Below are 27,976 nucleotides of genomic sequence, written 5' to 3'. Positions count from 1 at the left end.
TTTTTTTGGATGCATCTGTTCAATTTTCCCAACATTACTTATTGAATAGACTGTGTTTTTAACTCACTTGCATGTTCTTGCCTCCTTTGTCAAACATTAATTGACCAGATAGGCATGGGTTTATTTCTGGCCTTTCTTTTCTATTCTATTGATCTATGTGTCTATTTTTATGCCAGTACAATGCTGTTTTGATTACTATAGCCCTGATTTCAGGTAGCATGATTCCTCCAACTTTGTTACTCTTTCTCAAGATTGCTTTGGTTATTCAGCTATTGCTTTAGTAGTTCTGTATAAATTTTTGAATTATTTGTTCTAGTTTTATGAAATACTAGAGGCCTGGTGCAAGAATTCATGCACTGGTGGGGTCCAGCCAGCCCGCCCCAATGGGCCGATTGGGAGAGGGGCCCACCATGGCAAGGGGCCTTGGGCCATTTGCGGTCCGGCTCCGCCCCTGATCAGGGTGGGGGGGGGCGCTCAGGAGTGTGGCCAGCCAGTGGGAGGAGCTGTGGCATTCCAGTCATTTTGCCATTTGGTCAGTTTGCATATTACCCTTTTATTATATAGGATGCCATTGGCATTTTGGTAGGAATTGCATTGAATCTGTAGATTGTTTTGGGTAATACAGATATTTTAATAATGCTTATTCTTCCTATCCATGAGCATGGTATATGCTTCCATTTATTAATATCTTCCTCCATTTTTTCTCCAATGACTTTTATCTTGATTAAATTTATTCCTAGATGTATTTTTTATACAGTTGAAAATGGGATTGTTTTCTTAGTTTCCCTTTTTGATAATTCATTATTGGTGTATAAATATGCAACTGATTTCTGAATGTTTACTTTGTATTCTGCTACTTTACTTATTTATCAGTTTTAGTAATTTTTTGGTGGAATCTTTAGGGTTCTCTATATGCATCATCTGCAAATACCGACAATTTTGCTTTTTTCTTTCCTATTGATAGTCTTTTATTTTTTTCTTGTCAGATTGCTGAGGTTATGACTTCTATTTATGTGATGTATCATGATAGTTGGTTTGCTGATAGTGTATGAACTTTGCATCCCAGGAATAAATCCCACATGATCCTGGTGTATATCTTTAAATTGTATTGCTGCATTTGATTTACTAATATTTTTTTGAGGATTATGACATGTGTATTCATGATTGGCCTATAGTTTTCTTTTCATTATAGTGTCTTTATTTGGAATTAGGGTAATGCTGGCCTCATAAAATGAAATTGAGAGTCTTCCTTCCTCTTGAATTTTTTGGCATAGTTAGGGTAAGTGATAGGTCTTTGAATGTTTGGTAACATTTACTTGTGAAGCCATCCAGTCCAGGATCTTTGTTTGTTGGGAGTTTTTTTGATGGCTGCTTTAGTTTCATTAGTTGTAATTCTTCTGTTCAGATTTTTTGTTTCTTCTTGATTCAGTTTTTGGAGAGTGTATCTTATAGGAATTTATCCATTTCTTCCAGATTGTCCAATTTTTTGGCATATAGCTGCTCATAATTTTTTCATAAAATCCCTTTTATTTCTGTGGTGTCAGTTGTTACTTTTCCTCCATCACTTCTGACTTTATTTATTTGGGTTCCCTCTCTTTTTTTCTTGGTATGTCTGGTTAAAGGCTTGTCAATCATGTTTATCTTATCAGAGAACCAACTCTTGGTTTCATTGGTCTTTTGTGTGTTTTTTATCCTTACTGGGGACTTTTTTTTTTTTTTTTTTTTTTTTTTTTAGAGAGAGAGAGCAGAGGAGAGAGAGAAAACATCTGCGTGAGAGAGACACATCGATTGGTTGCCTACCACACATACTCCGACTGTGGCTGGGGATTGAGCCTGCAAGTGAGGTATGTTTCCTTGACTGGTAATCGAACTCGCGACCCTTTGGACCACAGGCCAACGCTCTATCCACTGAATAAAACCAGCCAGAGCTGTATTTATTTTTCTCTATTTCTTTTATTTCTGCTTTGATCTTTATTATTTCCTCTCTTCTACCCACTTCCGGCTTTGTTTGTTCCTTTTTTTTTTTTCCTTCAAGTGTAAGGTTAGATTGTTAATTTGAGATTTTTCTCTTTTTTTGAGGTAGGCCTGTAATGCTATGAATTTCATCACCAAGGAATATTTAAAAACTACAGATACCTGGCTCCGTTTTACATCCCTCAGACATTCTGATGTAATTTGTTAGGTATGCACCGGGGCATAGGGATTTTTAAAAGCTCACCAGGTAATTTCATATACAGCAAAGTTTGTAAACTTCTGTTCTAAGGGACATAAAAAGAGAAAGCCAAAATTTAAGTTAGAAAAGCTCTTCATAGCCCTAGCCGTTTTGGCTCAGCGGATAGAGCGTCCGCCTGCGGACTGAAGGGTCCCAGGTTCGATTCCAGCCAAGGGCGCATGCCTGGGTTTCGGGCTCGATCCCCAGTGGGGGGGCATGCAGGAGGCAGCCGACCAATGATTCTCTCTCATCATTGATGTTTCTATCTCTCTCTTCCTCTTCCTTCCTCTCTGAAATCAATAAAGAAATATATTTAAAAAAAAAAAGAAAAGCACTTTATATATGAAAATAGAATAAGGGGAAAACAAATGAATATACTGTGAAAATGCACAATAACACTAAATAGTTGCTTTTCTAAGGTTTTGGGATAACTAGAGAAAGAGGAAGGATTCAGAAAAATAAAATTCATTGTATACCTTACCTAAGAAAATATTCCTATGAATATTGTCAGATATTCAGGGTTTATTGGAGGAATAGTAAACTATTACCAAACTGATGAGTTACATATAATGAAATATTTTAAGATGCACTTATTTCATATTCCTAAATATTTTTCTCTCTCAGCATTGGAGCTTACTTAATGAAAGAAGAGTAACAATCACTGTTCTCATTTTTTTCTGTTTTATATTGCAATTAAGTTTTTATTATGATTAGAAAGTATTTGTTTAAGCACAATTATATGATATATTAGATCTATCTTCCAATGCTGTTTGTTCATTTTATTTTCAGTCACTTTAGCAAGTATTATTCTTTTTGATACTTTAGCTATACTTAAGAAACTGCATTTAAATGCCTGCATATTGTTAAATGCATACTGTTAAAATTTACAATTTTTTTTCAAAATATTATATAGGTTATTTGGTCTCCTGGGAGAGGAGGGAGGTTAGTTTTGGTAAATTATATTTTGTGGCAATATTCTGAATCATTGTATCCCAAGAGCCTAGAACAATGTCTGTTTTACAGGGAATAGCCATTCAAATTTTGTTAAATGACTTATAGATAGAAAGCAGCTCTGGGGGCCATGGTGGGGGGAATGCATGTTGTTAGGGAGGAGGGAGGAATTGAGTAAAGAAGAAAAACAGAAAGAACTCATGGACGTGGACAACAATATGGTGATTGCCAGGGAGTTGGGGAGGGGGGGTGGAGGTGGAAGAGGTAAGAGGGGATAAATGGTGATGGGGAAAATAAAATAAAAAGAAAATTCTATTAAATGATTGAGTATAATGTATATAAAGTAAAATAATGGTGAGATGAGTTAGAAGTAGTTTAGATGCAAGGTATTTAAATTTTGATGAGGTGTAGTCCAAGAGTATGCCGTTGCCTGCAAAAGTGTAGTGTAGCTTTTGTTTCTTATTATTACAACCTGGTTTTAATGTTACCAGAGGCCGGAAGCACGAAATTCGTGCAAAGGGCTTGGCCCTCGCACCCCTGGCTGCCTCAGCTCTCGCAGCCCCGGCTTCATCCTGAAGGTTGTTTGGACGGTCATTCTGTTTGGCCTAATTAGCATATTAACTCTTTATTATATAGGATTATTAGATAAATTTTTTAAAACTTCTACAAACCTGCACTCAGCCTAAAGTACTTTGTAATTTTAATGTCAATCATATTTATAAATATGCTAATTCCCAAAGCAGTCTTTGGCTCCTCAGAGTTAATAGATACACTTGTTTCCTGTTGGAGCCAACCTTTTGTAGGTAAAGCAAAATGTAATGGTATTTCTTCCCCAGATTATTAGAATCACATTTCCATATGTAATTTCTTAGCTATGTTGCCCAAAGGTCAGTTTTTATGTATTAATTATGGCTTCTGTGTAGGGAAACCCTCACAATACAGCACATTTGATATATTTACTTAGTGCCTTCAATTCTTCTCTGTGTTTGTTTATATTTTATCGCTCTCAGCACAGAAATTTTGCTGATTGTGCTCTTTTGTAATGATGACAGCTTAACCAATAGTTTCTTTCTCTTGTTTTGAATATGTGCTTTTGTAAATTTAAATGTAGAACTTTTTATTTATCCATTTCAGCATTTATTAATCGATTAAAATTTTTAAGTGCAATATTTAAGAAATATAAGACCCAGTGAAAACCCAAAGGATAAATTAATTATCTGAGGTGGAGGGCCTCAAAAATAGCCCTAAAACTAGGTATTTAAAGATGAATAAGAATTCACCAGAAAAGCCAGGAAGGAGCTTATAGGAAAGATGGAGTTTAGGATGTATAGGAGGAACGGTGAGATACAAAGTTGAAGAGAATGAAATTGAATTTAATATTGATAAATAAGCAATTTCTAAAACATTATTGTTCTCCTAAACATACTAGACAGTGTCCTAGATAAATGCTAGAAATACAGAGATTAGTAAGAGATGGGCTTTGAAAATTATATTAAAAATTTTATAGCATTGACATGTGGAAATGTTATTTCCAAATGTATTTTTGCATTATTCCTTAATTGGTGTATATATGTCTCTATGGGCCAATTGAATTTCTTGATATTTTAAAAGTCTGAGGTTTTGCCAGAATTGGAAGAATTAGCTTAGGCTTAATTAGTTAGCAACAGTCTATCTAAATAATTAATCTTGATGATTCCTTTTTTCCTTAAATGTATGGTAGAACTTAAAAACAAAAATTCAAAGAGTATATTTAATGATAAATTTTATTTAGATCACTCATAGTTTTATTTTGTAAAAGTATTTTCCACTGGATCTTTCTAAGGGTAAGTAGTTTATCCTTTTCCTTGTTCCCCAATGCAGTTTTTATGTATTTGATATACATAGATGCATATATGTAACATGTATAAGCTATGTAAGTCTGCTACCTCCAATTTAAGAACTAAAATATTAATATTACTGTAATACCTTTGTATTCCTCTGCTCTCTCACTCCAGTGCTTCTCAGAGATAATCAGTATATTGGATTTTATTTTTAAAAATTAATAAAAATTTGATCATTTACCACTTTTTATGAAATGTTTGTGAAGATCCATAGATGAGAGTAGAGACCATACATTTGGTAGCACTTCATGGAACTAATTAATGCCTTTGGGCAGGACATACTTAAATGGAGTGATATTGGCAGTTCCATTGCTGCTTTGACTTTATGTGGTTTCCTAATATATATCTGTGGCTAAAGAAACATGAGTTTTCAAAATGTATGATTGAGTAAGTAAAAAGTATCTATAGGGTTAAAATTAGATATCCTTACCATTATTTTAGACCCATTTTGAACAGTATCATATATGTGGTGATTCATTTGATCAAGAAATATTTGAGTGTCTGTAAAACATTCCAGGCACTAAGGATATATATGGTACTAAATAAAACAAGCAAAAATTCCTGCCCTCATGGAATTTACATTTTAGTTGAGGGAGAAAACCAATGAATAAAATACATATGACAAATGACAATAAATGCTATTCAGAAAAATAAAGCAGAAAAGATAGGAGAGATTGAGAGGGGAAGGATTATTTTAAGTAGGATGGCCAGGGGAATCTCTCTAAGAATGTGACATTAAGTAAAGGCTTGTAGGAGGTGATGGGGCAACATGCATAATTACCTGGGGGAAGAGAAAACAAGGGTAAGTGGCCCAGAGGTAGAAGCTTACATAGGGTATTTAAGAGAAAACAAAGCAGCCCATTTGGCTGAAGCCCATAATTTATAGATTGCATTTGATTGGTGTGTTTTAGGACTTTTTCAAAATATAAAATTGTTCCTTTGCTTTATTTTTATATTTTGGCATGAGAGTAAATTTTAGATGACAACTTAGTTGTCTTGTAATGTATCCCACATTTTTACTTCTCTGACATTTTTCCTCATTGTATCATTTAACATGGTTTCTATAACTCCTATATTTTATAATTGAAGGTTAGACCTAATGACTTAATTATATAACAGTTACACATTTTTTGCAAGAAAATTTCATGTGTGATGCTGTGTACTTTACAAAAGGTAACACATGTCAGGTTGTCCACTTATTAATGATGTGAAGATTCACCAGTTGTTTAACCGTTTGAGTCCCAAGCAGCGCGATTGCGCTGCTGAGATTTTATGTCGAGAAAACATACGATTCGTTTGAGTCCCAGGGGGTATTGAAAAAACACTGTCGAAGAATCCCAAACCGCGCAACCGCGCTTTCTCTAAATGAGTACGAAAAGACCCAAACAGCATCATAGTGCTTGTTTTATTTTATGTCGAGAAATACCAAGCAGCGCGATCGCATGCTTGGGACTCAAACGGTTAAGGTGATGATCATTGAATCTTTTTGTAAAAGTACTTTTCCCTTTTGCAATTATCAAATAAATTGTCACTGTATAACTAACATTCTGCTTATACCAACTTGCCACTTAATGGTTTTAGTTTTCATTGATGATTTTTTTCTGAAATTTTGGATTTGAATGTAGAAGCCAGTGTGGCCTGAAGTTTGGAAAAAGGGTATTATTCTGTACCAATCATATATGAATTAAAGTTGTCAGTTGGCCTCTACTTATGGGACATACTGATTAGGCATCCATAAACAAAAGAGTTGTGCCTCCTACAGGGAGTCAGGGGGCAGAGAGTTCTTTCTTGTTTTCTTTAGTGAATAAATCCACCCAGTAGACCAAACCAGAAAGAGAAGTCATTTTTGTCCATCAGTCACTTCCTTCAGTAGAAATTTTTGACATTGTCCATTAGCTGGGTTAAAAATCATTTCTCTTGGATTTACTCTGAGAGAGTGTTTTATATCTTTAGACCAAATCGTTTGTGACCAAATTGAGTAGATTTTCTTTAATATTTGACTATCACATTCCTCCCACTTTGTCCATCACCATTACTATCTTAATTTAAACTCTATTTGCACCACTCCTCCTTTGTTTTGAATCTATTGCAGTGGTATGTCTCCTTGGTCCTTTTCCTTCACCTTTACCTTTGACTATTCTCCACATTGAATCAAAAAAAAATTTTAAGGCTCACATCTCTTCATGATATTTACTTGCTCAAAACCTTTCAGTGGTCACTCATTGCCTCCAGAGTAATGTTTGGCTTCCTTAGCCTTCTTTATATAAATAAGGATCCGTAGGATCTGGCCCCATCTTCTTGGTTACCACCATAGCATTTATTTTAGTGTGCCAAACTTAAAGCAGCACTGTGGTTCCATTGTTATACCATTGTTTAAAGTTCTGTTACTGTTTTTAATTCAGTTATATTACATGACCATTTTCTCACTTAAAATAGAAGTTATTTGATTGGTGGGAGATACGGGGATAAGTTCGTCGAAGGACATAGACTTCCCGTTATAAGATAAATAAGGTTCTAGGGATCTAATGTACAGCATGGTGATTATAGTTTATAATACTGTATTACATACTTGAAAGTTGCTAAGAGAGTAAATCTTAAATGTTTTCACCAAAAAAAGAAATGGGTAATGTGATGGAATGGAGACGTTACACGCTAATGCTATAGTGGTAATCATTTTGGATACATAACTACCGGTATATTCAGTCAACATGTACACCTTAAACTTATACAACATTACATATCAACTTTATCTCAATAAAGCTGGAAAAAATAAAGCAGAAGTTTTTAGAAAATTCTGGTTTTGCTCACCTTTGTACACAAGGACCTGGTATATTGCCTAGAACATATATGTTGCTCAGTAAATGTGTGAATAGATGGATGGGTGGGTAAATGGATAGGTTGATGAATAGTTTCTCCAAACAAGTGTTTGCTGATCACTGTTTTAAGCAAGATCTTGTTGACATTAGGTAGCCAAAAGCCAATGTTGCACCAAAAATAGGTGACATTTTTGACATCGTCCATTAGCTGGGTTAAAAATCAATTCTCTTGGATTTACCCTGAGAGAGTGTTTTATATCTTTAGATATCTATAGTTTGTGACCACATTGAGTTCCCAAATATTTGTGAGGACTGTTCATTGCTATTTCTGTTTTCTACAAATCATTCTTGGCTACTATAAAATTCAAATGCTTTGGGATTAGATAATTAATGTTCTTCTCTCTGCTAGCTGCATACGCTTTACTTTGCAGTGGACCTCTCATAAAATTGTTCACATCTCAGTCAGAGGTTGTAAATCTTCTAGTTTTTGTTGCTGGCTCTTGTCTCTGAAACTTGGCACCTTTTTCCTTCCTTCCTCCCCCATCAGTGTTCACACAAAACTTCTAAAATAGACTTTTCCATTAGTAGCTTGTGTTTCTGTTTAGTATCAGAACCCCAGTGTTCCTTTCTTGGAAGAGCAGTCCTTCTGTCCTCCAAGGTTCCTTTAGTAAATCAAGTGGAGCTCCATTGTTTAGTAGAGAATACATAGACTTTATATTCCCAGAACCAAGACTTTATAGCTCTTGGATCTAGGACGAGTTCTTAAGATCTTACTTCTCTCATCTTTGTATATAACAACAAGAGGCCCGGTGCACGAAATTCGTGCACTCGGCGGGTCCCTCAGCCCGGCCTGTGCCCTCTCGCAGTCTGGGGGCCTAAGTTGGCAGTCGGACATCCTTAGCGCTGCCGCGGAGGCAGGAGAGGCTCCCGCCACCACCACTGCACTCGCCAGCCATGAGCCCAGCTTCTGGCTGAGCGGCACTCCCCCTGTGGGGTCACACTGTCCACCAGGGGTCAGCTCCTGCGTTGAGTGTCTGGCCCCTGGTGGTCTGTGCATGTCATATAGACTGGTTGTTCCGCTGTCGGGCCGAAACCGACTCTCCGACATCCCCTGAGGGGTCCCGGATTGTGAGAGGGCGCAGACCTGGCCAAGGGACCCCACCGGTGCACGATTGGGGCCGTGGAGGGACACAGGAGGTTGGCCAGCCTGGGACGGACCGCAGGAGGGCTCCAGAGCGTGTCCGGCCCGTCTCGCTCAGTCCTGATCGGCCAGACCCCAGCAGCAATCTAACCTACCGGTCGGAGTATCTGCCCCCGGTGGTCAATGCACATCTTAGCGAGCAGTTGAGTGGCCTTAGCATATCATTAGCATATTGCACTTTGATTGGTTGAATGGACAATCAGACACTTAGCATATTAGGCTTTTATTATAGATAGCCATCACAGTATATTGATAATACAAGATTATATATGTGAAAACTATATTGTACTTTGCTACATAGAAATTTCTCCCCTTGTATTTGCCTAAATATACTTGGGGGAATTGCTTTCTTACTAGACCTATTTGGTTTGTTCTGTATTATTTTTCTTACAGATTTCTACCTGATGTTTTTCCTACTGTAAGCGTTTTTGTACATTTCTATGCCTGTTTCTTATTTTATATGGATTACTTTTTCACTAGTTTATTAAAAAAATTTCTTGTGCAAAGTGTCATAACAAGACTGCCCTCAAAGAACTTAAATATTAATTGTAGATAAGGCATTTAGGCTACTTGATTATCTTTTTATTTTATCCTCACCTGAGGATATGTTGTTTTTTTTTATCTTAGAAAGGGAGGAAGGGCGGGAATAGAGGGGGGAGAGAGAAACATCTATCAGTTCTCTCTGCTATGTGCCCTGACGGGGGATTGGACCCACAACCTAGGTTTGTGCTCAAACCCAGAATCGAACCTGCAATTTTTTGGTGTATAGGATAGCACTCCAACCAACTGAGTCACTGGGCCATGGCCTTGATTGTCTTTATTTTATTATTGAGTTTTCTTAGCTCTCCTAAAAAGAAGACATTACTGTTTTGTGAAGAGAGCTAGTATTCAATACCTATTACTTGTCATTAACTAGACAATTCTTTTTACACGGCATGTATAAGTGTGTGTAACAAGGAGAAATTTATAGCTAGTATTAGAATAAAGCAAGAAACTGTCTTGAAGTGGATATGGGAGACTCCTTTCTTTTTCCAAAATGTTTTTCCTCTTAATCACAATATTTGCATGTGATACAAAAATTAAAAAGGTATGCATTATCAGTCTAGTTAGGAATTGAGCTGAGCATGTGTTCATTATCCTTAGTGTACTACACAGCTCAGATTTCTCTAGTGGTTGGTACTGTTGTGCTTAGGATACAAGAGCGTTTTTTGTTTTGTTTTGTTTTGTTTGTTTTCAGTGTTTATGGTACACCCTCAGCTTTCAGCTCTCTTTGCACTCCTGTGCCACAGAGCAGTTTTGCCCCTCCTTCTAGCGGTAGACTTGTATTAACACTACGGTGTCGGGTGAATTTCCCGCCAAAATATAAGATGGCGCGGGCAATTATTTAGGTTTCCCGCGCAAAATCAGAGTTAGTTTAAAATGCCTATATCTTTTGAAGTATGGGTTCGATTGAAATGAAATTTTCGGTTTCTTGTGTAAAAAATGAAAATTTATTCAATCACAGACATTTTTTATCTATTCAGTACATAAATAATTCGATATATATAAACTAAATACGAAAAACCCAAAAAATACTTATTACCTAAAAATATACACATATTTTTAAAGTTTAAAATAAAATTTTCATAATAAATCAAAACAAATAGAAATTAATAGTTTTTTAGCGTATGATATTTTTCAAAACACGCCCCTTTATGTAGAGGTATATTGCAAAATTTGCACATGTAGCGTGTCTCACTGCGCAATTTATGAACGGAACATACGCGACACCTTCTCAAAATGTTTTTCTTTTTTCCACTTCCGACAATTGCCTGTAACGTATGCTTTCTCATGTCCATCGATAGCCTGCATGGTGGATCAGATGTAGGTGGTTTAGCCCGCATTCCAGAAGTAGACGGTACTGGTTGAAGGTCTGGAACAATGTCCATGTCCTCTGGAATATCATCCGTCAACCAGTGGATAGCTGTTTGTTTCAAAAACATTTTAAAACCCATTTTTCTTTGCCTCACTGATTTGTAAACTGCATAAGAATTAAATAATGCGCAATTTATCATATACATTGCCAACCTTTTTGTCCATTTGACCGTCCTCCGCAATATCGAATAATATGAAAGGTATTGGTCGGCCCGGTCAACACCTTTCATATGTTTATTGTAGTCAATGAGTGCATTCGGTTTGACAATTTTCTTTTTTGATGTTCTGTCAGTATTCTGACTTTCTTCCATCTCCGCAGAATGAATCGAAGAAATCAGGTATACAGGCTTTTTTGATTGCCACACTTGTAACAATATATCATTTTTCCTTATAAATTTTGTTTCACCTTTTTTCAAAGAAATTGTTTGAAAATCTTTAGGTATACCTCGATTTTTCCGGATTGTTCCACATATTCTGAATTTGTTTTTCATAAGTGCTTCACAATTTGCGACGCTATTATAATAATTGTCCATATATATATGGTACCACGAATCAGTGTATGGAGACACTACTGTTTGTATCGTTTCCAATAATCGCTTTCCTTCGCCGCAATAAATTTCCATGTTACAGATATATCCTGTATCACTTTCGCACAACAAACGAACCAATATTCCATATTTAACGATCTTGCCAGCATTATATACCCTAAAGAATAATCTTCCCCTCCAAGGTACGATCCCTTCATCTAGTGATAATTGCTGATGAGGTTTGTAAATATTTATAAATTTAGGCACAAAATAATCTAGTACTGGTCTCACTTTGCAAAGTCTATCTGATTCATTTACGATATCCGCATTATTATTGAAGTGCCAAGCTTTCCATATCTGTCGGAACCTGTCTCTCGTCATCGTTTTACCAAAATATGGCGTCTCCGTCCATGGCTCCGTGGTCCAATAGTCATCTCTTCTATCTTTGCGCACCTGTCCCATGAGAACAATTAACCCTAAAAACTTCTTCATCTCTTGAGGGGTTATATCTTTCCACTTTAGGCTTTTTTTTGAAAGTTTGAAATTATTCCTATTTTGATTATAATACCTGTTTGACTCCTCTACAAGAAATTCAAAAAAATCATCTCCGATAAATAATTTCACGGCATCTTCTATATTATTTATAACAGCATCTGTGTTTAATCCTTGATGCCCTAAAAAATCTTCTAAGACCGGTGGATTATCAACATGCGACCATTCTTCTCTCCCGCCTTCTATATCTGACTCTGAGTCAGAGCTGGAGCTCGAAATTCTTCGTCGCCTCAATGTCCTGGGACGCACCATTACTTCATCATCACTAGAATCTTCATCACTTGTACTCGCATTTTCAAGATCGCTATCACAAGAATAATTGGACAACTTGTCTGCACAAAACTCATCATCACTATAGTCTGAATGCTGCGACATTCTAGGTTAAAGCAAATAAAAATAATACTAACTGAAAATAGCGGTACTCCGATAGATATCTGATATAAAAAAATAATTATTATGCGAACACTTTGCGGAACGATTTTATTTTATTTGGTTAAAAAATTCTATATGAATGTCTTTATCACAATATATTTAAATATTTAAACACGTAATAATATTCACAAAACTCAAAACTAAAGACGTCCGGACACAAGAAGTATTTCTCAATAACTATTCTCTTTGCATGGTGAGATATCCAGGGATATCGGTTATAAAATGAGAAAACAATACATTGGTACCTAACGGTATTGTACTCGACCAGCGCCATAAAGTGTTCTCTACTTACAAGGGATTTTTATGATACCTATTACCCCAATGGGTATGAAACGGTTCGCATACGCAGGTAGGTATCTTTGTGAACGGCAAACAAACAAATATTTGGTAATACGCAGTTACAATCGGCCCGAGTTTACACGTTTCCCGCACTCCACCGCAAATCTATATGAACCGAGTTAAGACGGCTCCCGCGGAGTACGCGCAATTCACGCGAGCCGACTTAACTCGTTTCCCGCAATCCAAGTGTTAAAATGAGGGCATGTGGATTATCTGTCCTAATCTTGCTTAAATTGTAAGCATGCCTTGTGTGCTTAGAGCCACTGGGAGATTTTCTCAGCTTTCATATCTATGTTTCTGTTCTCCCAGTGCTAGCAGACCCCTTTAGTATTGGTATAGGGTTTTTTCTTTTCTTCCCCAGGTAATGGATTTTTTTCTTTACCCTTCTCCGAGCTGCAGGTGTTCTTTGCCTGTGCTGTGGTGTAGTGACTTGGTTTGCTGACCTCCCATCAGATTTGTAGGAGATAAAGATATAGAGAAGTGACCTGGGCTTCTTACTCTTCCCCCAACAGTTAAGGGTCATCTCCTGCAGGCCTGAACAACAAGAGAAATACTCTCTGTAATACAAAAATTACTTTTATTTGGATGAATTTGTTGGTCTTTTAGAATTTCTGGCTTTTGTGTTATATTTAGAAAAATACTTCCCTACTCTAAGAATATTCTCCCATATTTTCTGCTATTTCTTTTTTGGTTGAATATTTTAAAGTGTTTTGGTTCATTAGGGATTTATTTTGGGGTAAGGTGCAATGCATATCTTGTTTTTTCTTTTTTTATATATATTTTTATTGATTTCCAAGAGGGAGAGGGAGAGAGAGATAGAAACATCAATGATGAGAAAGAATCATTAATTAGCTGCCTTCTGCATGCCCCTACTGAGATTGAGCCTGCAATCTGGGCATGTGTCCTTGACCGGAATCGAACCAAGGACCCTTCGGTCCACAGGCCGATCCTTTATCCACTGAGCAAAACCAGCTAGGGCTATCTTGTTTTTTATAATGAACAGCTAGTTATACCAAAATCATTTACTGAATAATTCATCTTTCCCCACTGTTCATAATTTTACCATAATAGGAAGCTGCATTTGTCTGTGAGTAACAGATAGTCTGGTCAACAGTGACTTAGATTCACAGGAGTTTGTCCCATGCAAAATAAATGTATGAGTAGACAGTACATGGTTGGTTCCACTTCAGTAGGGCAAACACCTAGACTTTTTCCATCTTTCTTCACCATTCTTTATCTTTTTCTTTTTTTTTTTTAAATAATTCAACTGAGGATATGTTTTTATTGTTTTTTAGAGAAAGAGAGAGAAAAACATCCATGTGAAAGAGAAACATCAATTAGTTGTCTCCGGAAAATGCCGGTGATAGAACCGGCAACCTTTTGGTGCAGGGGACATTGCTCTAACCAACTGAGCCACACCAGCCAGGGCTAAAATGTTTATACTTTAAAATTTTCAGTTAATAATTCTATTAAAGTAATTGAAACATGCTGCATAACATAGGTATAATGAATACTTTGATCTGAATTCAATGGCAAATATCTTTTTTATCTGAACTTGTGTAATAATTTTTGTTTTCTGCTTCAAATTATCTCAACTAAGACCCAAATGCAACAAAATGGAACTATTATTTTAGAGGAATGGCTTAAAACAATTAATTAAATACTGGGTCTAAGTAATAATTTTGAGTACATTAAGAATTAGTTGTACATGATAAAAATAAACAAAAAAGATAAAGCTGTCTAAGTACCTGTGTACTTAGAAAAATACTTCTCCACTTTCTGTCTACATTTACTTTGAGAAAAAAAGTCCCTTTACAGGTAGAAGGAAAATATAAACGTTCAAATTGATATTATATGTCATATTTAATATGTTATTTTTATCCCTTTTAGGACAGTGGTGATTATCCCCTTACCATGCCTGGACCTCAGTGGAAAAAATTTCGTTCAAACTTTTGTGAATTTATTGGCGTCCTGATTCGACAGTGTCAGTATAGCATAATTTATGATGAATATATGATGGACACAGTAATCTCCCTTTTGACTGGTTTGTCAGACTCCCAGGTCAGAGCTTTTAGGCATACAAGCACCCTTGCTGGTGAGTAACCAACATTTTATTTCCTTTTCATTTAGTTTTATTAAATATGTTCTATTCTAATTAAACCTTTAAGTTAAATATTAATTTAAATTTATTACTGTGCTCCTGAAAAATATCATTTCTCTCCCTTTCAAATTCATCTGAATGGTTTGTGTTAATCTGTGCAGGTGAAATATATGCCTATTTTGATAACTAACATTTAATAGCCTTGAGAATGAAAATTTCTGGCAAATGTCAACAAATATCTCTCTGAATTTATTTTCCTTTATTCTTACTTTATAATTAAAGAAATTTTAAGACTCTAATAGGCCATATTCTTTGATAACCCCAAATAATAATAGTTGAAATTTCAAATTCATAGTATTTTTTTACTTACATTGTTTTATTGCTCATTGTTACTGTCCATAAATGTGTACATATTTATTTGTTTATATATTGAAAACAATTCTACCTATTATAATAAGGTAATTGCTACCTAGCTGGCTTTCTTCCTATTTCTAGTACTATACTATCCTAAACATATCTGAATTTAATGTTTCTCAAAACAGTTCATTTATGTAGACTGTAGATAATCTGAATAACTGATAGTTTATAGTTTTCACTTTTACTTTCATCTTAGAATTATCTAGATAACTTCTCAGCCAAGTACATCAATTTTTTTCCTTGTTTTTTTTTCCATAACAAGATAATTTTGTTAATTTTGTAATTTTGTTTTCCTTCAACTACTTTAACTGTGCTTACCTAAAATGACTGTTCTTTTTCACCTATGATACACAGTGTGTCTGTGTGTGTTTGTACATGCACAGATATTTAAATACTCCCAAATTACATTTTTTTAGTAGCAGTAACTTTGTTTATATTCATCTCATACATTATCAGAACCAAAGCCAGATTTAGTTTCACTTCATTACAGTTCATCTGGCATTTAGATTTCTCATTTATCTAATATAATTAAAGCATTGATTTGCAAATTTTAGCATGCAGTAGAATCATCCTACAGGGTTTATTGAAACAGATTGCATGACCTTACCCCCAGAGTTTAACAGGTTTCTAGGTCATGCTGATATCTTGGTGACTACATACTGCAAAACCCTGATTTAATATTTTGACTTTTTTTTTTGCTATAATTGTTATGAGTTACCCATACTTCCCCTCCCCCCTTACTCAGTGTAGTTTAGTTAATCTATTCTATTTGTGTCTATTATTCTTAGTTACAGTTCTATAGGAAACAACATGAAACATAGTTGGTATTGGCGTGTTTTTTAAGTGTGTCCTTTTGCACATTATTTGGAAAATACCTTATACCCAATTTTATCTTCTTTAAAAAGGTAAAATAAAACCAATTTATTGTTGAAAATTTTCTGTACAGAACAGACATCAGACAGTTTATTCTGTGTCTTAAGAGTATCTTCTTCCTTATTATTAGGAAGAAAATGAGATATTGTACCAGTTATATCTTTTTTTAAAGTTACTATATATATTATTTATTATTAAGAAGTATCTGATATGATGCATTCTTTTCTAATTTCATGACTTCTAGTATTTTCTGCATTTGGTATTTTCTTATTTTCTTTACATTTTTCTATTTACTTTTCATCTTACTTTCTTCTATCTATGTATAGAATGTCTATTTAGCTGGTTGTCAGATAGATAGCAAATTCGGTGATTGGAAATAAGGAAACTTAAACATAAAATAGAAATTGATTCTGAATAGCCAGAGTTGCTGTTATAAAAAATTATCTGGTTTCCCAAAGCCAAGAGAAAAGGAGAAGCAAACATGAGATGCTGTCTTTCTGATACAATTGTGAAATGATAATTCATAACAAAAAAGGACAAAAAACGATTTACAGATATCAAAATAGAGATCAGTCTGGGGCTTCTGTAGGGGCAAGCTATCTCGCTTTAATCAGAAAGCCACGTGCATTTTGTATAAAAGATTAAATATATGCCACATACTCTATTTAAGACAAAAGAATAATATATTGTAGAAATATGCAGAATATTTTTACTTTTAAAATGTTTGAATGTCCTGTAAAATTCATTTGCATTTGTTCTTCACTGCCATGTCAATGAAGTATTACTTTATCACCTACTTCATGATGGTCCATTTCAGTTCTCCTTTACGTTGGCATGTTTTTGGTGACTTTTATTATTGTATTGTTTTTCCCTAAATTTATTCCTTTGGTTATATACATATCCTAATTTTACATATACTTAAATATATTTTAATTATGGCTTTTCTCCTGTTCCCTATGAGTTGAGTAGCTCCCTCCTCCTTCCAGTCCTCCTTCTGTCTTTCTCTTTGCACAATTTACCTGTGATCATGATACTAGTAGCTTTTAAAAAAAACTGCTTGATGAATGCTCTATTTTGTCTTACCTAAGTGCTATTTTTATATGATTATCTAGCTTATTTGAATTTGAAATTACTTTTCTAAATCAGATATCAAGAAAAACAGATCATTATATTTATACTGCTTTTTCGAAAGCTAAAACTATTTTTCAAGTCATTCTCAAATTTACTTCAAAATAATACTGTAATTTCCATGTGTCTGTGTTAATGATTATACATTCCAAGACTCCGTTTTATAAAATGTGAGACATATCAGTCACCCTAACCTCCAACAAAGCACAGAGATCTTCTTGCTGAGAAGTTAATTCCAGGGTGGGTAATAATTATCTATCTTTTCAAGGATTTCTCTTCTCATCTTTGCCCTCTTCTTTGTTTTTTGTTTATTATTTTTTTTATGGTATGTGTCTGCAAGGGGGTAGATTAAAAGATAATCATTTTTATTCACTTTGCAGGACGAGTCTTGGGGACTAGATAAAATGGGCAGGAACATTTAACCCTCTGCTTCAAAGACTATGTGCATGGACAGTTACAAGGCAGTTATGGCCAGATATGATTATCGGCTTTGGAATAAAATGCTCCTTGACATTGCTTATATCTTAGCTGAGAAGAGAGACAATCAGGTTAGTTGTTTTGTAGGATACAGATGTGATGAGTTCCAGGCTTCATAGGTTATCACAGTGGTCTTATCAGTAATACTTTTAATCTGTTTCCAAATATCCCGTTTTCTGATTATCAATTAAATAATGTGTCCCAATTGTCACTGTTATGCATTGCATTTAATTGTACTTTTACCACATTTTCATTAAAATTTTTCATCCTGTAGTACTTTAGGTCTATTCCACAATTACAAGTAGTATATTTTTTTTTATTGTAGGTAAACAGTGCTTTCTCCCTTTTTTTTTAAATTCTCTTTACCATTACATTGAAACAGACTATTAGCAATTAAATTTCATAGCATATTTTTGTTATATTTTTCTGTTCTTTCGATTGGAATTTTAAAACGTACTTTATTTATTTGACCCGTTTTAATAAAGAAGCTTCACCTTGCAGTACGGTTTTCATTAACTGTTAATCTTCAGAATTAAATGTCCTTATTTCTGTTCTAAGTAGTTATCTCAGTTGGACATATTAGAACATAGTTTGTGGGTTTAATTTATATAAGTAGTATTGTTATTGTTATTTTGGCAAATTTAAAATCAGCGACTGGGCACATTTTTTTTTTCACTCAATTAGGTGAAACTTACCTGAGAAAAAATTTTTTCCCAAGGTCAAGAATGGATAAGATTTTTTTGTGTGTTGCCACTTTGTTATTTGGTATTATGAAGAAAATTCTACTCAAAGACTCTATTTTTCCTATTTATAATTATATTATTCTTAGGTGTTTGCTTTTAAAATGTATACCAATACTTTACAAGTTGTTTACCTCAAATTTTTGTTAGATGGCAGTTTGCAGGATGAATAATGTTGCTTTAATTTTTTTATTTTTTGCTATTTTATCACCTACATAATTTTCTATGATGTTACAAATAAATTAAAATTGACTGCCTCTCACTTCTTAATTGAAAATGCTAATTTGAAAAGGGGATTAAGAATACAAAACTGATATTAATAATGGCATAGTGCCCACTGGTGTGGCTCAGTGATTGGGCGTCAAGCAATGAATCAAGGCCACCTATTTTATTCCCAGTCACATGCCTGGGTTGCAGGCTCAGTCCCCAGTAGGGGGTATGCAGGAGGCAGCCAATCGATGTTTCTTTCTCATTGATATTCCTATCTCTATCCCTCTCCATTCTTCTCTCTCTAAAAATCAGTACAAACATATTTTTAAAAATAATGGCATGGTGATTGAGTCTGTTCTGTTTTTCTAAAGTGAATTTTGGAAAAAAAACCTAGAAAATGTGATTAAGATTGTCAGTGAGAGTCAAGGGACCTTAGTATGCCATGCCAGGAGGCCAATCTTTACCAGTAGATAACAGTAGGTCACTCCCACTCTTGGGAAAGTAAACATTTCTATATACCTAATTGTTAAACAGTACTATGTTGACATTTAATTATTTATTATTTATTAACATTCTTTACCAAGTCAACGTCCTTGGACTTCTGAGAAAAAATATGATGTATGAAATTGCTCTCTTCTCTATCCATAGACTGAAAATCATCCGGCCTTAGTAAATTGACTTTTTTTCCTTTGGCTTTCAGTTCCTTAAACCATGTAATACAGTGGTTCATAGAATGGGTTCTGGGCCAGACTGTTTGGATCCATATCCCTTTATGCCTATTATTGGTTGAGTTACTTGGACAAGTCCTTAACTTATCTGGTGGCCTCATTTTCATTATATGCTAAGTGGAGAAGATAATGATAGCTACCTCATTAAAAGAAATTAGGCCTGTTTGGATCAGTGCCTGACATTTAGTAAGCTACTGATACTATTCAGTAAAGACATAAAGAGCTAATCGTGTTTGCAGTGCTTCATTCATTCATGTTTTTACTCAAAATGTATTAAACATCTACTCTATTTTCGAAATAAAAGACATTACAAGTGGGAAATTAAAAATAAACAAGTAAGTAAATAAATTAGTTCTATCACAACTGCTATTAAGAAAACTAACAGCATGAATTTTCATTTTACTTAGTTGTTGGCTCTCAGGTTCCAAATTATATTTATTAAAACAGTAAGATATTTATAACTCTTAACCAGACATAATATTTCTGGTTATCTAGAATATATGGTTATCCCTGAAAAATGTAGCTCATTCTGGCATCATCAAAGAACAGACTATAAAGTATAGATAATCTAATCTCTCCTTGTCTTTATATTTTATGTTTCTTATATATATTTTTAGCCTAGAATTTATTTTTTATACTAGAGGCCCAGTGCACGGATTCGTGCACCAGTGGGGTCCCTTGGCCTGCCCTGCAGGGATTGGGCTGAAACCAGCTCTCTGACATCCCCCAAAGGGTCCCGGATTGCGAAAGGGCACAAGCCAGGCCAAGGGACCCCACCGGTGCACAATCAGGGCCGGGGAGGGACCGCGGGAGGGCTCCAGGGCATGTCTAGCCTGTCTCAACCAGTCCCAATTGGCCGGATCCTAGCAGCAAGCTAACCTACCAGTTGGAGCATCTGCCCCCTGGTGGTCAGTGCGCATCATAGCAACTGGTCAAACAGAGGGACAATTAGCATATTAGGCTTTTATATGTAGAGATGAATCTCAAGAAATATTTACATTGTAATTATCATTGTAAACAGTCTTCACATTAGAGCACTGTATTGATTTTTAACTATATATTAATTTCATTTCTAGATACCACCACAAAATATATTTTTCTAGAGTCTTACCTTCTCATTACTTTGTCTTTACATTATTACTTTTTTTTAAAATCACCTTTGTTTTTCTCACTCCTCCGGTATATGTAACACTTTTTTCAGTTTACTAGAGTTTTTGTATATAGTAGCCTTTTGATGTTCTTATGGGACTAATGCCAATAATTGACCAAATTTGCAAATGTCCCTACATCATATAACTGTACCCATAAAATACATTAAACTTTAAGAATGCAATTACTCTTTCAAATCTGTAAGTATGGGTATCTAAAGTAAAATTTAAAATTTTCTAGTTTTAAAGAACTATTTTTTTTTTTTAGAATTATCTCTTTTACTTTCTATCATTATGTATGAAAATTAGCTTTCTTTTGAGGGTTTTTGTAAAGAAATTTTTGAGATTTCAGAAAAGGAAAAAATATACAAAAATAAAAATTAGCCATAATCAGACCACCTCATAATTGTGATAGCATGTTGGTATTAAGTTTTTTTCTCATATGTACATTTGTGATGATTTTTTGTTTTATTTTTAAATAAATAATAGGATGTTATAATCATTTTTGTGACATGTATTTTCTTTGCTTTTAAATTTTTCTGATTATGTTTAATATGACTGCCTCATTTTCTAAAATCTAGATGTCTTTTAAGTTATGTAATTTTCTGCAATTGTCTGTATCCTTTGCCTTTTGTTGGATTCCCTGTCATCTTTTGATTGCTTGCTTTTATCAGTTATTCTCTCCTTTTTGGGTAGCATATTTTTTTATAGCTTCTTGATTAAAAACAATATTGGAAAAGCATATATTTGAGATGTTATGTGCCTGAAAAGTATATTGTATCCTCATGTGTAATTGTCTGATCCAATATAAAATTCATTATTGAATATTTTCTTCAGTATTTTTCTCAGCTTTTGAGTCCTGATCCCTTTTGCTCATTTCCCTGTGTTTTATTGAACTTAATATAGAGTGCTATTTTATGTTTTCTACGAGTTCTTTCTCATTGTCCTAGCGTTTTTTAAACCTTTGTTCCATTGATTTACTATCATTTTATCTCATTGACAATGTTAATTATTTCTCTGAAATGTTTTTCTGCTCCCCTCACTGGCCTCTTCTGATTCTCTGCTTTTATCACTGTCGTTCATGTTGGAAACTTTCCTCAAATATTTTTTTTTTGGCTCTCTCTAGTCATTGCTGACACTGAGACACTAAAAAGCTAATTGTCAGAAGTGTGTGTTGTGTTGTGTTGTGTTGTGTTTGATGGAGTAGGGCTGGAGCTCAGGCTTCTTTAGTGGAAATCACTGTATGGTAGTCCTGAGGTTAGCTAGCATTTTCATTGTAGACTAAACTGTTGGTATTGATAATTATTTTCTCTGGGGAAGTTTAGTTTCTTTGCAGAAGTATGTTTCAGTTTACTTAAGTTTGGTTGCTGTCTGCCATTTGCATGTTGGACAGGGTGAAGGAGCTCCCAACAATTTGCACTTCACATATATACCTCCTCTGTGTCTGGTAATTCCAAATCTCTGGTTTATTTTCTTCAGGGAATGCACTACTGGACTTCCAAGATGAGTGTGTGGTAGAGGAATTGCCTGACTGTCTAGGTTGAAGTGGAGATTTAGACATTTAATTACTTCATATATGAACTTTTAAATAATATGTTTCACCCTGGATGGAACTGGAGAGCATTATGCTAAGTGAAATAAGCCAGTCAATGAAGGAAAAATACCACATGATCTCACTCATTTATGGATAATAAAGACCATTATAAACTTATGAACAAAAATAGATACAGAGGCAGAGCAGCCTCGAACAGACTGTCAAACTACAGCGGGAAGGCCGGGGAGGGTTGGGGGGCAGGAAGGGAGGGTAAGAGATCAACCGAAGGATTTTTATGCATGCATATAAGCATAACCAATGGACATAAGACACTGGGGGGTAGGGGAGGCCAGGGGATTGTCAAGGGCAGGAAAAAAAAGGAGACATATATAATATTCTTTGTAATACTTTAAGCAGTAAAACAATTTTTAAAAAAAATAAAAAAAATATATTTCACCCTCCATATCCATAGTTTCTGCATTCACAGATTCAACCAACTATGGATGGAAAATATTCAAAAAACCATGTTATATTGTTGCTTGTAGAGCCTATGATGGCTGCATCTGTACTGAACATGTACAGACATTTTTTCTTCTCATTATTTCCTAAACAACTGTTTGCATAACATACATTGTATTAAGTCTTATAAGTAATTTAGAGATGATTTGAAGTATACAGGAGGATGTTCATAGGTTATACACAAATACTACACCATCTATATATACTAGTAGTATAAAAGCCTAAGCAACTGTCCGCCAGTAGCTATGATGTGCAGTGACCACCAGGGGGCAGGCGGCTCTGACCAGTAGTTATGACGTGCACTGACCACCAGGGGGCAGATGCTCAACGCAGGAACTGCCGAACAACAGCAACTTTGCAGAGCTCCCTCTCACACTCCAGGACCCCTCAGGGGATGTCGAACTGCCGGTTTCAGCCCAATACCCACAGGCCTGGCCAAGGGACCCCACCTGCTAGAGGGACCCCGCTCACTCTGCAGACACCCTTCGAGTCCCAGCACCATGCCAGGTGCTGCTGGCCCGGGAGGGACCGTGGGAGGTTGGCTCCAGGGCGTGTCTGGCCCATCTCGCCCAGTCCCGCCCCACTGGCCACCTTCTAATTAATTTACTTTCAGTGTGCACAAATCCATGCACCAGGCCTCTAGTGTTATATAAGGGACTTTAATTCCTGAATGCTTCTGGGTTCTACAGAGCAAAATAGTTTGTGGGGTTTTTTCTTTTAGAAATAGTTGTCACACTTAGTCACAATTTGTTTTGATTTGTGTGCTCTCTGCTCATTCTGCTTTCCATATTCATATATTAATATATTGTCATTTGGCGTTGCAAGTATTGTCTCTTCATTTATTAAAGGTGAAAATTGTTTTTTCCTTATTATTATAGTTGGGTTTTTAAGAGGCACAGGAATTGGTAAATCTTGATTATTTAGAAAGTAGAAGTTTGTTGTAAGCCTTTTTGTTTCTTTAAATAAGTTTTTTTTTAAACCAAGAAGAAATATAATTATACCTCTGTTACAGATTTAGTTTGTTCTATTAGCAAACAGATTTCTAGGGTGTACAGTAATAGTTTTCAAATGTATAGTAGCGACAAATATAAATGCAGTTTTTAGTTTTCATTTTTGTTTAGAAAGACATAGGTGCAAATTGTTAGATATTGATTAAAAGAGTCACCCTGGCCAGGTGGCTCAATTGATTGGAGGAGCATCATCCCACGCGTGCACCAAAAGGTTGCAGGTTTGATTCCAGGTCAGGACACATCCTAGGTTGCAGGTTTGATCCCTGGTCAGGGCATGAGGCAAAACATCAACATTGATGTTTCTATCTCTCTTCCTGACCCTCCCCCTCAATGCCTACAATCTTAATTTAAACCATTTTATTTGCTGGTAACCACTTCCTTTTGTTCCAGTGTTTTTCCTCTGTGTTTCCAGCTCCAGTATTGTTTTTCTTCTATTGGGACTGTAAATCCATTAATGCTCTATTTTTAGTATACTCTTTATGTCTTCACTTCTTCAGTTCAGATTCTGTCCTTCAGATTTTTTATAATCATGTCCTACTCCATACCTGTACCTAAGCAGCTGAAAGTGGCTGATGAAAAACACATAATCATAATGTTGGGGCTTTACATTTTTCTCTCAAGTGAACCTTTAATGCTACCTATGAATCCTATTACACTATTCTCCATGGATTTGCCACTTTCTTATAAGATTATTTTATACCTTTTAAACCTATAATATCTCGTATCCTCTTAGCTGATTATCCAGCTTCCTTAGAGACAGAAGAGATTAAGGATTAAGCCTACTTACTAGTATCTAGGTGCAGCTCTATCCATATCTCTAATTACAGTGCCCTCTATCTAAGGTCAGTCCATGCTCTTGTGCAGTGGATCTAATCCCTGTTCACCGCCTCAAGAACTTTGCTCTCCAAGATGTTTTTTCTCTCTCCCGACTTCAATTTCCCCTCTTTTATTAGATAATTCTTATCATTATACCAATATGCTATAACAGCTCTTATCTGTTAGAAACATTCTATATCAGTCAGGGCTCTCCACCAACACAGGACCAATAGAAGAGCACACACACACACACACACACATATATACCAAGATAGATTGTGTGTGTGTGTGTGTGTGTGTGTTTGGGAGAAGGAGATTTACTTCAATGAATTGGCTCGTGAGATTGTAGGAACTGGCAAATTTGAAATTTGTAGGGCAGGCCAGCAGGCTAGAAACTTAGGCAAGAGTTGTACAGTTTTGAGGCAGATACTGCTTCTCTAGGAAAACTCAGTTTTTGTTCTTAAGGCATTCAGTTCATTGGATGAGGCCCACTACATTATTGAGGGTAATCTCCTTTACTTAAAATCAACTGAATGTTGCCCAGGCCAGTGTGGCTCAGTTGATTGAGCATCATACCATACACCAAACAGTTGTCAGTTCCATTCCTGGTCAAGGCACATGCCCTGGTTTCGACAGCTGATCCATGTTTCTCTCTCACATTTATGTTTCTCCCTACTCCTTTCCCTTCCTCTCTCTCTAAAATCAATAAAAATACATTTTTTTAAAAATCAACTGAATGCTAATCATAGCTACAAAATACATTTACAATAACACCTACATTAGTGTTTGATTAAATACTATCATCTAGCCAAGTTGACACATAAGATTATCATACCTTCCCTTATTTTCTTACATCCCTCTAGCTGCAATTCCATTTCTCTTTTTTTAAGCAGCTAATCTCAAAGAATTATTTCTATTCACTATTTTTACTCCCCTCCTACTCTCCCTTTTTAATCTTTTTTTTTTTTTTTAGAGAGAGAAACTTGGATGTGAGAAACATCAATCAATAGAGACAGAAGAGATTAAGAATTAAGCCTACTTATATAGGTGCAGCTGTATCCATATATCCATATCTCTTATTACAGTGCCTCCTATAGGCATCCCGACAGGGGATTGAATCAGCAACCTGGGCATGTTCCCTAATCAAGGAATCAAACCCACCCCTTTCCATGCATGGGAGAATCCTCCAACCAACTGAGCCACACCGGCCAGGGTTCTTCTTACTCTCTTTGAACACGCTTCAATCAGGTTTCTCTCTCTACCACTTCAGTGCCTTTGCTCTTGAAGTAAGCAATTACCTTTTTATTGTCCAAATCACCAGGCAACTCTCAGTTATCATTTTCTCTCTTGAAAGACATAACTACTTACTCCTTTTTTTAAAAAAAATATATTTTTATTGATTTCAGAGAGGAAGGGAGAGAGAGAGAGAAACATCAATGATGAGAGAGAATCATTGATTGATTGTCTGCCTCCTGTACACCCCCTACTGAGAACAGAGCCCGCAACCCCGGGTTATGTGCCCTTGGCTGGAATCAAACCTGGGATCCTTTAGTCTGCAGGCCGATGCTCTGTCCACTGGGCCAAACCAGCTAGGGCCTACTTATTCCTTTTTGAAGCACTGTCTTCGCTTGTTTTCTGGAATACCACACTGTCCTGGTGGATCTTAGAAAGCTAAGCGGTAAATACTGAATTAACTCAGGACTCAATCTTCAGATGCCTTTATCTTTTGTCTTCATTCACTCCTTAGAGAATCAAGTGAAAACCAATTCCATAGTTTTTTAAATTATTTCTGTTAAAATATAATTATGATGGGAGAGGTAGTAGTCATGTGATCTTAAAAATTAAAAAACAGCCTTCGCTTGTTTTCTGGAATACCACACTGTCCTGGTGGATCTTAGAAAGCTAAGCGGTAAATACTGAATTAACTCAGGACTCAATCTTCAGATGCCTTTATCTTTTGTCTTCATTCACTCCTTAGATGTTTCTCTCTCATCGATGTTTCTAACTCTCTATCTCTCTCCCTTCCTCTCTGTAAAAAATCAATAAAATAGTAGTCATGTGATCTTAAAAATTAAAAAACACATCGTATGGTGCAATGTCACTTTTCCACTCACAGCTCTTAGCCATCAAATTCTCTTCCTTGAAGACAACCAATTGCCAGTTTCTTATATATCTTTCCATATTTTATGATAATAATAGTACATGCATATTCAATGAGAGGCAGTATGCTGTAATGGTTAAGAACTTGGATTACAGAGCATAATTGCCTGTAATTAAATTCTATTTCTGCCAAATACTGACTGTATAACTTGCAAGTCTCTTAGCCAATCTGTGCCTCAGTTTTCTCTTATGTAGGCTGAGGACCACATCAGCGAATTAGAAGACAAGGTAGGAAAAAACACACAAATACAAGAGCAACTGGAAAAAAAAACTTAAAAAGCAGGAGGAGAGCTTTAAGGGAGCTTTGGGACAACACAAAATGAAACAACATTCGCTTAATAGGGGTACCAGAAGGAGAGGAGGAGAAGCAAGGAATAGAAAACCTGTTTGAAGAAATAATGACAGAAAACTTCCCTGACACTGGCAAGAAAAAAACTACACAAGTCCAAGAAGCACATAGAGTGCCAAACAAGATGAACCCCAAAAGACCAACACCAAGACACATCATAATTAAATTGGCAAAAACCAGCGACAAAGTAAGAATCTTAAAGGCTGCCAGAGAGAGACAGAAAGTTACCTACAAGGGATCTCCTATTAGAATATCAGCTGACTTCTCAACAGAAACACACCAGGCAAGAAGGGAATGGAATGAAATATACAAAGTGATGCAAAGCAAGGGAATGAATCCAAGAATACTCTACCCAGCAAGGCTATCATTCAAAATTGAAGGTGGAATCAGGACCTTCCCATCAAAAAAGGGCTAAGAGAGTTTATTACCACCAAACCAGCAATGCAAGAAATGCTAAAGGGACTGCTGTAAAAAGAAGAAACAGAAAGACAAGAAGAAACACAAACATTAAGAATAAAAATGACCACAAACAAGTACTTTTCAATAATAACATTAAATATAAATGGATTAAATGCTCCAATCAAAAGACACAGGGTAGCTGAATGGATAAGAAAACATAACCCATATATTTGCTGTCTGCAAGAGACCCACCTCAGAACAAAGGATTCACACAGACTGAGAGTGAAGGGATGGAAAAAAATTTTTCAGGCAAATGGAAATGAGAAAAAAGCTGGGGGTTGCGATACTTATATCTGATAAAATAGACCTCAAAATGAAGGCCATAACAAGAGATAAGGAAGGCCACTACATAATACTAAAGGGAGCAATTTAACAAGAAGATATAACTCTGGTAAACATATATGCACCCAATACAGGAGCACCCAAATACATAAAACAACTTCTGGAAGATATCAAGGGAGAGATTGATAGCAATACAGTCAT

General features: G+C 35.6%; 1 protein-coding gene across 4 annotated transcripts in view; it reads left to right on the top strand.

The window, feature by feature from the left end:
- STAG1 (stromal antigen 1) overlaps positions 1 to 27,976 on the top strand; it is a 232,057-nt gene that overhangs the window by 65,119 nt on the left and 138,962 nt on the right. For all 4 annotated transcript variants that reach the window (XM_014450946.2, XM_023749568.1, XM_023749567.1 and 1 more), the window contains one exon: positions 14,715 to 14,919. In XM_014450946.2, coding sequence (XP_014306432.1) covers positions 14,715 to 14,919 — 205 coding nt within the window. The remainder of the gene's footprint in view (positions 1 to 14,714; positions 14,920 to 27,976) is intronic.

This window comes from Myotis lucifugus, unplaced genomic scaffold, assembly GCF_000147115.1.
Source record: "Myotis lucifugus unplaced genomic scaffold, Myoluc2.0 scaffold_8, whole genome shotgun sequence".
Taxonomy (NCBI): Eukaryota; Metazoa; Chordata; class Mammalia; order Chiroptera; family Vespertilionidae; genus Myotis; species Myotis lucifugus.
Note: the sequence above shows the minus strand (reverse complement) of the source record. Positions and strands in the feature narration are given on the sequence as shown.